A 16,699-nucleotide genomic window follows, 5' to 3' on the forward strand; every position below is an offset into this window, starting at 1 on the left:
GCACTGAATATTTTCTCCACTATTGTATTTGTATTAACATGGTAATAAATTAACTACATTTCCAGCAGTGATGAGGTATGAACTAGTGGTTTGAAAAGCGGCTTTAAGCAATGTCACCGCCTGGGGGCGCCAGTGCGCCTGTTGGTGTGGCTAGTGTGAAAGCACCGCAGATGCACCATAAATAAAATATGGACTATCAGTGGAAATTAGTGTCAACACAGCGTAGAGTCGAAAATTAAGTTTAAAATAGTTTTATTTGTTTTAAAATATACATCAGTTTACAAATTGAGAAAATAATTAGTTAACAGTCTTTCTGTAGATTTTCTTTTTAAGGTTCTTTACAAGAGCAAAAAAACAAACAAAAACAAAAACCAGGTCATCACACATGGTGTCGCTACATGACCAAGAAAGCTTTGTCCGCTCAAGTGTGATTTAAATAAAACTCTGCGAAGCCATGGCAGAACGCACGGCGTGCAGAACACTGCTGAAAAAACGGACTTCCAATTACCTTAAAGGAAAAAGCACCATATCGCTACAGTAGACCACTGAGAGACAGGTAGTTATGGTTTGTGTACGACAAAAAATATGGGATGTTGACAGCCGTGTGTTACAGTGACACATGCAGCCAAATACTAGATGTACTGAAATGTGCTGGAGTCATTTATTTGACAGGCTCCGTTTTGTTACATTCCTAAATTTGCACCATTAAATGCACAATGAAATGAAAGGGCCCTTCTGTAAGTGCTATGAGGACTAAGCAATACCGACTACAAAGTTTTAAAACACAAAGGACAAGAATTGAAAATGCCAATGACCACCAACACTGAAGGAAATGATTACATACAACAGGTGTTATTCTGCACACCTGTGTAAATGGGAGGGGACACACCCTTTTGCATTTCAACTGTTTTTACATTTACATACCAGCCTCACACTAGAACTTTTCAAAATTAAAACAGCCCACATTTGGGACAACAGACAGAAGTTAAGCCAATGTAATAATGCAATGAAACAAGACCAAACCCGCAATGTCCATTCCTGTATTCTTTTGAACCTTTCTCTGCTGACAGGTCAAAAGTAAGTGCACGTCTCCAATAATTGATATTTTAAACCAGTGCAATTTGATTTATAATGGCCGATGAAGACATGGACACAGATGCACACGCATACCCAAGATAAGATAAAAGTGAAATGCATTGACACGGACTAGTGTGCTGAAGGTTAAAAGAAGAATAAGCTTAAATGTGCTGTTCCCTCACTGGCACGCTTTAAAAAACACATTTCTGACATTTTTTGTCCTTCTCTCATATTTTGTCAACATTTGTTCGCCTTGCACAAAGCACCCAAGGAGGTCGCCTTGGATCAAAGAGAACAGTCAGTCACTGAGGAACTCAACTGCAATCATGATGAGGAATCATTAAGCTTGCAGCACGGCAGACGTAAAAGCCTGTTCACATGAAGAGGGGAGGCGTTGCCCCTCCCCCGCACACCTCCTCTTTCGTGTTTGCATGAACTCCTGTCTATAGCCCATCTGATGAGGTCATGAAATATTTAATAAGGTCCATTTCCACGTGCGAGACTCTGACAGACTGCTCCATCTACGTGTCCTTTAAGCATCACCCAGCTATTTTTAAACATGATAAAGCATCAATTATTCAGGACAGGGGGAGCTTCATACAGTTCTCATTATGGACTGTTACAGTTACACACGGGGGGGGCGGTGATTGATACACTAGGAACAGAGAGCGAAAAACGTAAGCGAGGGAGAGAAAGGATAAGTGTCTCTGGGAGCCTTTTGCCTCACACAATCTGTACATCTCTACAGAGGAAAATTGAACTGAATTATTAAAAGGCAGAGGAGGTGAGAATTCATGAAGCAACTCTATCATGGACTAGTCGAGCTCATGCAGCCCTTTGACTAGAGACATGTTTCTATGTCTTACACTGTCAAGGCTATGAATCATTGGTACACGACAACAGGGCACTTAACCTGAAGTTAGATACTGGAGTGAATAAGCACACGTTTCTAGACATTGAACACTGACTGAAAAATGAACCATAGGACAGGGGAGCAGGGTTCATGGTCTAGTCTCATCCAGTGATTTGACGTATGAAATAGAACAAACATGCACCTGAAAACCTAAATGAAAACACCACGGACATAAAGTCAACATGCACGGTGTTGTTTGGAGTGTCTATGGAGAACAAGACGGCAAAAGATGTACAAAGTGGTCAGTCCTCACATCTGATTCTCATATTTCAAGACAAACAGAAGCATCTTTTAAAACCGTTCCTCAACAAACCTTAACCGGAACAGGGCTCGAAAGAAGTGACCAACTCAGATCACTGTCCAAAAGAACATTTGCCAAACCCACCCATCTTTAATAACAAGGATAAACGTATTATAAAGAAAACTCAGACATCAAATGATCTGTCAACAAATGATCTGTCAGCACTTGCACACACGCACACACACAGATAAAGAGAACACAACAACATGATGCATTATGATCACATTCCCCATATAGAAGTAAACACTGATGCTACATAAAGAACTACATTTACTATGAGCAAATAATGGCTTTCAATAAAATCAGGGCTTATATCCAGTTTATCCAAAGTATTAACCCCAAAGACATAACAGACAGCTGATTGGTGAGCGCAAATCTTTATTATTTTATGGCCCAGAAGAGTAAAGGGGGTGCCTTACTGAGTGTCCTCTTACAAAACAGTGAGGTTGGTAACAACTGGCAATTACCTACAGTTTAATTCAGTTGTCTAAATTTACTGTGTGCATAGTTCCATGTAAATGCTATTAGAGTATATGGCCTCCAGTGACAATGCTGACAGCAGCTGACAAGAGAACAGATTACTGCCCATGTAGCTGGACACAACAAAGGGCAAGTTCTTACTGAAGTGAATGGCCATTACTGAAATGATTCTGTCCAATACTGAGTTTTGAACACAGCACAGAAACCGCAGAGGCCGGATAAAACCAGAGTTTTAAGAAGGTAACTTATTACAGTAAATTGCTGTTCGTCTTAAGGTCATTTTGTCTACCTACAATAATTTCAGAAACTTCTAATCTAAATTAAGAAGTGTGTGTGTGTGTATTCTTTTGTTTAGCTACAGTGTTCTTACACCTCTGATTTAAGTGCTCACTGTGATGTGGGAATTCACAGGAAAATTGTTTTACTGTTTTCACACTAATAATTTGACACAAACAGTAAAAATCTAAGCAAATAAACACACAGAGCACGAAATATTTGCTTTAAAACAAATCTCTGGTTTAAATATCAGTAGTCAAACGAAAAAGCATCAAGGTACATGAAAACAAAAACTGAATCAGAATACTTGACTAAATAAAATTCATAATCAAAATCACTCTCTTAAAAAAAAAAAAAAAAGTTCTCTTTTAGTTGGGTCAAGAATTACAGTGGTAGATCAACGCAGAGAGATGTGAGAAGAGAGAGTACGTGGTAGAGAAGGTTCTTTTCAGTTCCGTATGAGCTAAAAGCTGACTTAAAGGGTGAACAGAGAAACCCCTTAGTCAGAAAAAGGGTTAGGCACTGTAAGTCGACAACACAATCCCTAAGATTATGTGACATCTGCACTATCTTTTGCATGCCACACTGCTGGAATGCCCTTCCTGGAGACAGAAGGCTCACACTGGTAATCCCCAGGGCAGAAGAGGAAGTCCTTGCTTCCATTTTGTGTGCCACTCCAGTTTCAGTTCCCAGCACAACAGCAACAAGTGATAGTGTTCCGTCTGGATGCCCCTATTACACTACACGGGCCATAAGTGGAGGTGTCTATATATGGCTATATCCTGTGGTGGTCTTCTCATTTACAACACAGCTGGGCATTCTGGATACCTTTCAGCGTGTTGAAATGGACTGTTTTCTCACACACCGACGTTCTTATAAGACACTTGAAGCACTGTTCCGCTGATGTGGGGACGTTTCGGATCAACTTCTTAAAATGGCAACTTGCATTTTTCCGTAAATACCATACTGAAGTAAACTTCTCACCTCTAACAAGTGACTGAAGAGTTACAGTAATGAGTCAGTGCCAAAAACAAAGAAAACAAACAAACAAACAAAAAAACAAAACAAAAACAATCCCACACAAACAAAACAAAAGCCAAAACAAAACGGAGGGCAGCCTGGGTACAGCTTAGCGCAATTCCGACTCGACCGCTGCTTCCCCACATGGGCTGCTAAGACTCGTGACGGCCAGTGATGAGAAGATCACTGTAGATGACAGGATAGGGGGTCAGCCCGTGACCTCAGTCCAGCAGGTTCCCATGCTCCTGTGCTCTGGTAAGGCTATCCTTTCGGTGCAGGTGGTGGACCCCCATCCGTTTGGGGCTCTTCTGTGGCCGGGTGGAGCCTCCCTGGGGGTGGTGCCGATGAGGAGGGGGTTTGTCCGTGTAGTCCTCCACGACCCTGGAGCTGATGACTGGGAAGTCCTGCGGCAGGACATCCCGCTCCTCGGCCGAGCTGCCCGCGGATGCGGCGTCTTCGGCGGACTCGCGCTGCTCGGCAGGGGCCCGGCCGCCCGGGCCGACGGCGCCGCTGCTGCTGCTGTCCTCGTTGTCCAGCGCCATCAGCAAGTGCTCACCCTCCTCCTGGGAGAAGTCGGTGCCGTAGTGGCCGCGCTTGGTGCGCAGGTCCGCCACGCTGCTCGTGTCCGTGTCCAGGCTGGACTCCCTGCTGGCCGTCCAGCTCGGGGCGGACGAGCCCTCCTCGCCGTCCGAGTAGGCGCCCCTGACCTGCCTGCCCCCGCGCTGGCTCCTCTGCAGCTCCTTGGCCGTCTCGCTGCTGAAGGAGGTGCGGTTAAGCAGGACTCCCGTCGAGGATGGCGCGGTCTTCTCGACGAACATGCGCTGCCAGTTGTTGAGCAGGTCCTCCTCGGAGCTGCCTGAGCTGGTGAAGGTGCTGGGCGGCTGTGGCGGGCTGCTGAACGGGCTGGACTGGCTGGACAGGGGGTCGGGGGCGTCCGGCTGCCGCGGCGGGCGCAGAGGAGGCGCGTGGCCCCCGCCCGAGGAGGAGGAGGTCCTGGAGCACCAGCCCCCGTCGGACGTGGCGGGGCTGCTGGGGACGGTGCGCTGGCGCTCGCCACCGCCCCCCCCGGCCTCCTCCTCGCTCTGCACCAGGCTGAGGGAGATGGCCTGACGAGTGGCGTAGGTGCAGTTCGGCAGCGGGCTGTTCTTGGGGATCTTCACCTTGTCGTCGGAGGAGAACTCGATCACCTTGCGGCCAGGGTAGAGAGGGTGTGGTGGGGGTGGAGCAGGGTAGGGGTTCAGCTTCTCGAAGGAGGGTGCCGTCGCCGCCGCGTCGTCGCCGCCGCCCGACGGCCCGTCCGCACTGGCCTGCGAGCGACAGGCGCCGTTGAGGTGCTGCGGGTCGGCTGCGCCGCCGCCACCGCTCCGCCGGGCATGCCCGGGGCCGCCGTTCTCGTTCTGCGGGCCGGTCATGTCCACGTGGACGAACACGTCCTCGGCCACCGGCCGCCCAGCGCTGCTGCTGGACTGAGCCGAGTTGAGCACCAGAGGCTCCGGCTTCTCGAGCACACGGGCGATGACGGACGTGGGCACCACATCAGCGGGCGTCAGGCTCAGCGTGTCTGCGTCCTGCCCTTGGGCTCCCGGAGCACTCTGGGTATTGTCGGGCAGGCTCCTATTCATGTGCTTATTCACCATCTCCTGCAGTTCATACGGCAACTGGAGCACGAAGACACGAAATAAGGAAATGACCAAACAATCACAAGCCAAAGCTCGTAGAAAGTACGAAGCCAACCTTAGAACTTTGATTAATCTTAATTCAGCTAAAGACCGGTAAAACCTAATCCAAACCTTATCCATGTGAGAATGCTACCATTCTTTATGTTAAGGAGCATGACCAGCCACTAGCAGTGAAGTCAAACATCGTGACACTTCCTGCGCTTTTAAACAGCCCTCTTATCCACTTTAAGTGGTTGGTCTTGGACGAGTTGCTCAAAGTTGTCAAATAAAACAGGAATGAACCATACCCAGTGCTTAAAAGGACCAGCTGCATCTAGCTCATTCCAAGAACTCACATAAACATAAACCATAAATGTGTAAATAACCAAGATGTCTTCTTTTCAAATGTACAGCGAGATGAGAAATGATGAGGTGCATGAGAATTCTGATCCTACGCAGGACAGCCTCTCAGACGTGTTCAATTACAAGCCAGCGCTCAAGGAGCCGTGTGGTTAGGCGGCTCTCTGTTCCTGCTTCCTGAGATGTGAACGGGCTGGTGAATGTGACTCATCTCCTGTGCTGAGCTGTGAAGGCTATCTTAACTTCCATCAGGAAAAGCAGGAGACAGGCTCTTTTTATTCAAAAGCACCCACTGCCTCCGACACAGGATGGAAGGAGGGCTAATGAAAAGGTGGGGGGGGGGGTGTTCAAGAGAAAGCGAGCACGAGCGCAGGACTGAGTGAGCATGAGAGAGAGTAAAAGCAACACAGACATCTCGGGATTTTATTTCCTGCCGTTGCCTTGACTGAATGAATCTAGGCAGACGTATTGATTCATGGAAAATGACCAGGGAAAAAAATCCCAGCCTGCCCAGGCCAGATCAGCCGATATCCTAACGATCCTCTAGGGCCAGCGTGAGGGCTGCTGGCTCCACCCCGTCTCTCATGGTCAGGCGCGTGTCGCGTGCGACAGCAAAGACATGGGTGACGGGTCTCGGCCTCGCTGCTCCCACGCGCTCGCGTTCCCCCTACCGTTCTGCCTCCCTGCGAAAAATGACGATTCATCGCACGGGCGCCGTCAAGTTCAGAGAACCGCCGCGCGGGATCTCCCGGGCGGCGCAGATCAAAGGCTCGCGGAGGCAGGCAAACGGCAGTGACTCGTGACTTGAGTCAGGTTCCTCGTCACACGCGTTTGGTGCGCCTGTGCATGGTGATGCAGGCGAGTCCACCAGCGTGGGATCGGAGGTCTGCGCGCGCTCCCATCGCCCCTCCTGCTTCCTCGTGGGGACGGAGCAGGTCTGATCTCTGGCTCCCTCCCGCATGCCTGTCTGAGCCCAACACATGCACAGCCGTCCCCAGAGGCCTGGTAACCATGGATATCGGCATTTCGATTTGGCTGGCTTTTGTCTGCCTTAGCCGGCGTCGCGTTTTTTTCTCTCTCTCCATGTGGCCTTCCAAAACGGGTGGCGAGGGATGGGAGGGTGTTCCCTAACGGCAGACGCTTACGGCACGGAGACGGCACTGCGGCCCCGCTACACCTGGTTCGAGGTGATGGCTAAACAGCACATCATTACAATAGCGCTCTTCTCCCAAGAGATGCAACACAATAACTGGTATTTCACCAGCGTTTGACTGGAATATGATGGTTCTTAACATTTCCTTGCTCTACAAGATCTGTGCAAGGATGAATATGCTTCAGTTCCTCACTGTGCTGCTTCTCGCACACCCAAAGCTTGGGTTGGGACAATATTTCTGTGGCTAATTAAATGTCTCCAGGAAAGTAATGGATTAGATTCATTTCATACCACTGTCACCACTTCCCAGATTAAAATACATGATTAAGATAAATCTGAAAGGGGGGGGGAATGCATGCGATCCTTCATTCTGAAGGTGCCAGCCTGGCGGAGGAACTGCTACCTGGAGCCAGTTAACCTCAGAACGGGCTGCTGCCAGACTACCAAATTGGGACAGCGTGAGGAGCTAATTCAGTGGTGAATAAAAGATCTTCTAAAAATAGGCCGACCTCCCAGGGCCCAGCTTCCTGGTGGAGGGACTGCCGGCTCTAAGAGACCCCCGGAGAGCAGAGCGCCTGGGGTTAGTCGTGTTGCTCAATTCCCTAACTCGCACATCAGAACGGATGACACGAACAGACTCGTCAGATCAATGGGCAGCAAAGAAGACCCGTCTGAGCTCAAGAACAACTGAAATATGAATGCAGTGCTGTGAGAATGTGGACAGGATGTGTCTTCTATAAATGTTCGTTTCTATGACAAGCGCAGGGTAAGTTGATGGACTGTGGTTGGACCAGCCACCTCTTCCTTGCTGCTGGATGAGCAACAGGAAGCTTTTTGGGGTGCCAGGGATAAGGATGCGCAGAAAGGGCTCAGGGGTCACCGCACTTCTGTGGTGATTCTCCTGGGTTCCCGCTGCGTACCGTCACGGCGACGCACGGCCCTCTGACACTCAGACACGCCCGCCGCGCCCTGCCCCTCAGCACAAGGACGAGCACTCTTGTGCGTCTGGCACCTTGTCAATACGGCAGTTCATCTCTGGCGGCAAGACTGAGTGTGCTCTACTCTACGCTAGCACCACGCGGCCCACGTCGGAGTAGCATAAAGCACCCCTCATTCTGCTCATCCCTTTCTCTCCGACAAGCTGTAAAGGGCCGCGGGCACTTAGCAGGGCGGTCCGAGCCAACACTTACGTCCGCAAACTTGTGATTCCTGAAATGGGACTTGTTGCACTTCAGCAGCTGCACTGCCAAATTGCAGTCCTGCCGGTAACGTTCCTGAAAGAGAACACACACACACACAATTACAGAGGAGAGAGAGGAAGCCTAATCTTTTGTTTTTTAAAAGACCAACTATAATTTACCTTTTCCTTTAAACAACAGACTGTGCACTTCAAATACCATAACAAAGGAACAACAACAAAAAAGCAAGCATCGCAGAGGCAAACTGAAGCCATAGACTGCTGTAGTTCCTGTCTGAGAGGAATCTGGAGGTGGAGGCGTCGACAGAGGCCATTCTGAACAGCCATGACTGATGAGCATCTGATCCAACCGAACGGATCGGTTAAGTGCTAAGGAGTTTGGTTCCTCAAACGCTGTAATTAGCTCCCCACAGGCCTGTTGCACAATGACACTCAGCAAGCAGGTGCAATAAGCACCATTTTTAATGACTCAGCCTGAACAGACTTTTTTTTTTTTTTTTAAGTGGCTCGCTTTGTCATATTAAAGGTAAAAATGAGTCTTTTTTTATTAAGCCCAATCAGGGGACAATACTTTGGCAGAGACATTGCTGAGAGTCCCTAGTGCATCACAGGGAAGTCACGGTGTAGTAATATAGTCACAGTTTAAAAGCTTGACAGTTTCTAAGTAAATTTAATGAGAGAAGCAGACATCTAACGGGGAATCGCTGCCTCCCCTATAGACCCGTATCAGGCAGAAATCAGCTCCTGGACCGCACACACAAGCACATCTGACAACACGGTTCTGTGAAGGCATAGCACTGAACCTCTTAACGCGACTTTCAATTTTCAGCTCCAGTGGTTACCATTTCAAGTTATACTTCAGCACTGACAACCCTGGTGGACTGTCAGACACACGTGTGCGCACGCGTGCACACTCAACTCCCCCCCCGCCCCCCCACACACAGAACCTACATTTAGTTCTTCCAGCTTGTCGATCGTGTTCTTGGCATCCACGAGCCTGTTGGTGAGCTCCACTATCTCCTGATCCATGGTCTTCTTGTCTCTCTCCACTTTGCAAAGCTGCAAAAGGCAGGGGGAGCAGACAGTGCCATTAGTTCTCTTGGCAGCTCGCCAGGGCGAGCGGCATGGCCCCGCGCTGCTGCCTCGTCCTCGCCGCTTTAAGTAAGAGTGGCCAGTCATTTCCTCATCGATTCGCAATAAAGCATCGAGGTCGCTCATCTCCCCCTCTCTGCTAACAGTGTCAGCACAAAAGCAAGAGGGGGAGACGAAACAAAAAAACATCCTCAACATCCAGTGAGCTTAAGAATATGGCCGAGGTCAAACCCGGATCAGGAGCGAGGGCCAGACTTGACATAAACGGATCGATTTCACAGTAGCTGAGATAAGGGAGCCTGGAGGGGTCAGAACTGTTCTCCTGAATCACTGCGTGGGCCAGGCTCCCTCAGCCTTCCTCAGCTCAGGAATCAACCTTAAATGGACAAATAAATGTTTACAACACTATGCAGGCAGATGGGGCTCAGAAGGTAATAGTCTCAGGACGTGATAGCAGTTCAGTATTTGCCTAGTCACACAAAAACGGTTAAAAGGTCAGGATGAAAAACTTGAATGTGTAATTAAGTGTGATGTTGGAAGCAGATTGGTTGTGGTTAGAAAGGTCAGTTGAGGCTCGGGGAGGAAACAGTACAACAGGTGCAATTAAAGCAATGAGGGTGAGTGGTGTTGAGATGGGGGAATGTTCCACAGACCACAAAAACATGAGGGGAGTTCACGTACTGCAGGGGATGAATACATTCAATCCACTGTTTCGACAGTATAAATATTCCCCAGACCTCTGGGCTGGAAATCTTCCATATCAATTAGCAGCACTATGCAGATCCAGCTGCTTTCCCTGAATGTGTGTGCGGGAGCTAAAGGCACAGACCACTGGGAAAAGGCTAATGTGCCGCACGCACGCATGCACGCACATTAACACTATTAAGGCTGTATACAAAGCCAGTGTCTTCATTACGGGCCTGGCGCATGCTCTCAGTGAGGAAGCCGAGAGCCACTGGATTTAATTGAATTGAGTGCGCCATCACAGAAGTGAAGAGCTAAGCAGGACTGCACTGGCCAAGCACTAACTGCAGCGGCTTTGAGATCCAATAGCGGCATATTATACTCTAAAAATAAAAGAAAATCCAATTAAAAAGACATTATGTCTTGGGTACCAAGGGGCGGGTCAAGTGTAATCGTAGACCCAGAGAGACTTTGGATGGAAATTTAGCCTCATGATTTAAGACCAGGACTTACAGCCAGTGTGCATTCAGGAACCTGCTCCATTGCCGCTCGAGACAAATTCCACCTGAAGTTACTTCGGAGAGAAGGCGCCATTACGGCAGACTGCAGACGCCCAGCACGCCTTAAACCGCCAGGCGCTGGCCGAGAGGGGACGGAGACGGAGGACGACAGAAGGACTTCGCTGCTGATTGACAGCGTGAAAGCACTCCTCTCGACATTCCGAGTCGCTTACATTTTCATTATCCGACTATGAAGTTCAGTGGTTGAAATATATATTGTCCATCATCGTATGACCTCTAAATGCACGTATAAAAAGTTTATTCTGAAACAGCTTGAATGTGTTGCTTTTTCTGTCAGGTTTTCTTATAAGGTTTCGTTACAGGGAGAAGTGTTGGTAACAGCATTTTTGTTATTTATTGTGTTGAACGCCACAGCATCTGCTCCAGGTGGTCATAAATGTGCTCGTCGGGACGGACGGAACATGCTACTCTGCATGGCTGTGTCGCCATGGCGCCAGCACATTCGTCAGTGGTGGGGGAGGGTGGGGAGAGACATCTACACTGCAGCACTGGGAAGAACAAAGACGTGAAGTAGGGACACGCAACTAGATAGACCCACATGTGTGAGTAATGACAACGAGGAGGGTGTGTGTGTGTGTGTTTGTGAGCACATGAGTTTTTGTTTTTTTGTACCGACTATTTTAAGCGTCTTTGGGTCCTTGAAAAGAGCTATATAAATACAATGCATCATCATCATCATCATCATCATCATCAGCCTTTGTTTTCCCCATAATTTAGCCCAAAATCTTTCAAAGTCAGTACTGAAAAAACACTGTCTTTGTGAGAACGCAGGGTGCAGGCAGCTGTGGGCTGGGGTAATCCCTGCGTCTCCAACACTACGGTACCAGTAGAGCCCTGTAATCGGAATGGTACAACACCACAGGCAAAGCTGGAAAAGCTTTCAGCAGGGGGGTCATGGACAGAAGCTTTAACCATGCAGAACTAATGCACCACCTGAACTGAGCTAAAACAGAGACATCAGCTTTGGGGGTGGATTTATGCACACACGCGCACACACCTTTTAAAGGTGGGCAAAAAACAGAATATAAAAATCTGAATATAACTGAAGAAAAACATCTATGTAAAAGAATCCTTTATGACATGATAAACAATATGAAAGATTTTTGAGAAGCACAACAAACTCCCCATCATAGCTTTTGTAGGTCACGTTGAAGGTTCAAAAGCAGTCTAAGAGCAGCATGTTTTCACATAATACAGATCAACAATGAACTTAGTAACGGACCCCAAAGTTGTTGTTCTCCTTAGTGAATTAAAGGCACGGTTTCCAAACAGAGCAGGCAAAGCCTTCTATAAAGTAAACACTGCAATGAGGCAGTAACACAACGCCTGTGGTCCACTGGCCAGCACCAGCTCTAATCTGTGCCTGTAATGAACCCGAGACGATGCCTGCACTGATATTTAAAAACGCCTTCAACTCGATTACTCGCGAAAGGCGACTCGGGCATGTGAAGTCCTATGATTTGAGAGACCCTCCAAACCTGTTCGATTACATTAGCATTTCAATGACCCAGGAAGGAGAACGTGTGTACAATTATGGGCACAGTATTACCTCCTGCTCTTTTGCATAGTCATGAAAGCTCAAGAGCTCTTAATGTTGAATTCTGATAACCGAGGGCAGTTGGTATAAATATTCAGATGGCTGTTCAAGATTTCAGCAGCCTTGTGCTGTCTGTGGCATCACAACGTGAACCCCAGCGCAACCGACACAGCCAGTGTTGAGTCCCCTCCCTCCAACGCTACTACTAATGGAATGCAAAACCAGTCCAGTAAAAGAGGTAATCAATCACCTACTAAGGCAAGCTGACAGGGTTTTAGAAGCAGGCGTTGGAGGCCATCAGGGCATTTATATGCACTCCGTCATTCAACCAGGCTAACTGATTTCTTCCATTTTGTGAGGGTCTTTTTTTTTAGCCCCTGTGAAAATCGCAGCCCTCAAAGCTTTGATGATGAACGTGAATCTTGTAGTGATGGTATTCCGTCCAATTACAGCAACCTCACCGACCCGTCAAAGTTGTGGCCAAGCAGGTCACAGTCAGGATTGGCGGAACATGACGTGCATGCCTAAGCATTTGGTGAGGAGGCACAAAGTCTGTTGTTTTCCAGATCAGGAAACAGTACATTTGCTTATGTCAAATTAAATGCGTCACGATTTCAAAGCAGGGACGTAGGTCAGGGCCAGGATGCAAATATGCACAGGTGTACGCGCACACACACTTGTTGCAAGCGCTGTAGACCTCTACAAAGCAGTAGAGGAACAGTATCAAAAATAAAGATCCAGAATTCTGTTTACTTCCAAGGTCGGACTCCCTCCAAACACAACAGGCTACATTTGAGGGAATGAACATTTTCTGTCCACTTTTGATTCTCCCAGAAAGCCTTTAGACGCATGTACACAAAAAGAACGCTAACAAATAACAACCCTGACGAATAGAATTTCTAGCGGCAGAGCCCCTGAAGGAAGGATGAGGGGAGGAGTAGACTCATGTCCCTGCAGGACTGTGATGTGAGCTTAATCACAGCTTAAAGAGGACACGGCTCTGTGCAACGTGACCAGCACTGGGGCAGGCTGTGCTGTCGGGGTCATCTCGACTGCACGAGGCTCGTGCATGTGCGTGTGCAGCACCCCCGCCTCTCTCGCTACACTGCGACAGGTGCAAATCTCTGGCGAACGGGGACCTGGGCCACGGCGCTGCATCAGGCAGCTCTGCAGCCTCTGGCACGAGACAGGCACCGTCGCCTCCACCTGCGAGGTCAGAGCCGGCACGCGCAGGGCTGACAGGCTCGTATTGTGTGGAGTTTAGAGTCTCCTACCAGCCAGCCATCTGAGGGCATAACGGGAAACAAACACTGTCATTCTTAGACCCTAATTTAATCTTTTTGCCACCGAGTAGGACAGAGGCTATCCCTCACCATTATGAGGTCATTTGGGTACCATTTTGTTAGGGCAACCAACACAATGGTAATGAAAGACATCAATCCTGAAGATGAATAGAAAGAGTCGACGAAGTTAAAGAGGTGAAAGGTTACCAGGGCATGCAGCTTCTCTTCCAGGTCTTGATTGGCTCTCTGTGAGGCTGTGTAGCTGTTCTGCAGCCTGTGGGAGGAAGAGGAACAGGAACACGAACGAACGAACGAACACACGAACACACACACACACACACACACACACACACACAGTAAACACCATGGGAGCAACGCTGAGCTCAATAAATTCCTATAAAGGTATGCCCACTAAGAGAACACTGCTATATAATACAGCAGAAATGTAGAGAAAAGCATCCTTTAACAACCTGGTTTAAGGTCATTTCACATTATAATGCTATTGAAATCTTTTGTGCACCTTATCTTGCATTAGGAGCTGACACAGAAAGGGCAGTAATACAGTCTGGCAGTGCATTCAACAGTTCTGTTACCTTAACGCAGCAGTAGTGATGTACAAGGCACCTACCGCTATGGAGGCTGGGTATGGGCAGATCAAGCATGCGCCAACTAAAAGATTTACCGCCAAGATTTACTGTAACCACCAGATGATTTTCAACTGGATATGACACACACACACACGCACGCACGCACGCACGCACTTAATGAAAAAAGGCAGGATAACAGGGAAGAGGGGGAGCAGATGATGTTCCGTGCATCATTGGGACATAATCCGTTATAACCCACCCCCATCTCGGCCTCTCTCAGACTCCCAGGAGCCATGGTCACAAAAATATGCCGTAAATTTCATTCCCCGGCAATCGTTCTAGTCTAAAGCAGCAGGCGCGCACACAGCGCGAGCCTGTCGAGTTCCAACAGATAACAGGGGGACAACACTAAGCATAGGGCAACAGAGATCCCGGCGAGCGGCTGCTTCTGCTTCTTTCCGTTTTAAGTGCTTTACCTGGCAGTACAGAATTGAGATCAATGATATGAACTGGCTTCAATAACTGAATTACATAATTTATTTTAAAATTTCTGATGCTGTAAAAGCTGTCAGAATGCAAGCCACTACAGGTCACAGAGCTTTAGCGCATACTCGGAGGTCGCGGGACGAAGGGTCAGGCACCGATAACGCGAGACAGACAGACAGGAGTTGGCAGAAGAACTCAATATAGCAAGAGAGAGACAATCCCTTCTGCTGAACACATTACACATGCTACTAGATTACTATGAGAAGTGTATGACTCATACACAGCTTGTCGCCTGCCTGTGATGGCAAGAAGGAGTCATGTGATTACGTTCAGGACTACTGGAAGATCGACTGACCCAAATGATCAAACATCACAATACACACACATACACACACACACACACCCTCTACTTTACAGTCGCATTCCGCACAAACAATATCTACATGCAGCATTCGTCTCTGAGCGTGTTCTCAGTTTATGGACCAAGAATTACTACATCACCAAACTGTGAGTACAACCTGCAGCTGATCAGTTCTCCCTCAATACATTAAATCTTAAGCTTACAGACACAAACTGAACCACCACACCACCACACACACACTGCATTCTTCACATACACACAGGCCCAAACAAAACATTTAAAAAAGGGCCTGTCAACATCAATACAGTGCTTCCGAAAGCTATTGGAATTGCTCGAGTCCATTTCCCTGCTGGCCCTCTTTAGTTAACAGAGGAAGCCCCCACCTCTGATCAATATCCTCTCACTGTCCAGAGAGATCATTAGGGGCTTTCTGTCTCAGCACATAACAATGAAAATCGAACAAATTTGTTTGTGCAAGGCCCGCCGATTCCGACCGAGACCGTCGTAAGCGCACGCTGTATAACGTAATCCAGCATTCAGCGGATCGCCATAGGAATGCAGGACGTGCTCCGGAACGCAGGATGTGCTCAAGTGGGATATATGGAGAGAGAGAGAGAGAGAGAGAGAGAGAGAGAGAGAGAGAGCGCTCACGCCAACTGACGTGGGATGACATGGAGCTACATGATGAACGTTTGTCAATGCGACCTACTCTCCTCAATGAAAATCACACAGGTCCAAAAGCCCATGCGAGAGTGCCACATCACACAGACTGCCTCGAGCACATAACACACACACTGAATGGGTAACTGAATCCAGCCGTCATCCAGGAGTGTACGTGAAAGAGGCGCATCCTGACTGGAAGGAAATGTGGAAGTAAGAGGAAGCAAGTTCTGGGAAAGCTGAGTCGGGAAAGGGCAGTGCAAGGCCTGCCCAGGGCTCAGGACACCAAATCCCTGAGTGGATAAAAGGGGAGCGCACAAAACAGAGAGCAAAGAGCTTGAAATAGCTCCGGCTGGAATGTGTTTGAGAGAGGCTCAGTGGAAAAAAAAAAAAGTTTGGTCAGTTTTTCACCCTACACATGTACCCCCACATTTGCCAGGGACTAGAGTGTGAGAGATCATAAAAACTAGACACAATTATTCAAACACACACACACACACACACACACACACACACACACACACACACACACACACACACAAGCTGTTTATCCATCTGTAAATAAACTACCAAATTATTTTAGTTTTGGCACCTTCAAACTGTTACTTAATTGTACCTCACAAGCGAGATACAAATGTCAAAGAAGCAGGCTGTTTAATAGTTTCTTTCATTTGTAGAAAACTGTACAGACACAACCATTTGAACAACGCACTAAAGTTAATAGAATAACGTGCAAAAATAATGAAAACTCCATGAAATCTGTCAAAATTAATTCAGCGACTATTATTTGTGCCTTACACAAATAAAGTAAGGACCTGGGAATAAGCCAGCAGTCCCATGTACTTCAGTAACTGACAGCTTACGTTTATAGCCCAGTAGGTCAGGACTCAGAACCACAGAAGCCACGCTGTGCCTCACTCTAACGGGGAGTGACATGGTGAGCAGGGTCAGCACTGCCCTCGAGGCAAAATCTACCGCATTCCAAAAGATCT

At 48.0% G+C, this 16,699-nt stretch overlaps 1 protein-coding gene across 6 annotated transcripts in view; it reads right to left on the reverse strand.

Annotated features, from left to right (window-relative positions):
• Positions 1-235: 235 nt before the first annotated feature.
• The window catches only part of tjap1 (tight junction associated protein 1 (peripheral)), a 53,663-nt gene continuing 37,199 nt past the window's right edge, over positions 236-16,699 (reverse strand). For all 6 annotated transcript variants that reach the window (XM_081724059.1, XM_081724057.1, XM_081724058.1 and 3 more), the window contains 4 exons: positions 13,821-13,887; positions 9,388-9,495; positions 8,429-8,512; positions 236-5,725 (listed from right to left, as the gene is read on the reverse strand). In XM_081724059.1, the coding sequence (XP_081580185.1) occupies positions 4,289-5,725; positions 8,429-8,512; positions 9,388-9,495; positions 13,821-13,887 (1,696 nt within the window). In that variant the 3' untranslated portion in view covers positions 236-4,288. The remainder of the gene's footprint in view (positions 5,726-8,428; positions 8,513-9,387; positions 9,496-13,820; positions 13,888-16,699) is intronic.

Source organism: Electrophorus electricus, chromosome 12 (assembly GCF_041902795.1).
Source record: "Electrophorus electricus isolate QZ-2024a chromosome 12, ASM4190279v1, whole genome shotgun sequence".
NCBI classification, from domain to species: domain Eukaryota; kingdom Metazoa; phylum Chordata; class Actinopteri; order Gymnotiformes; family Gymnotidae; genus Electrophorus; species Electrophorus electricus.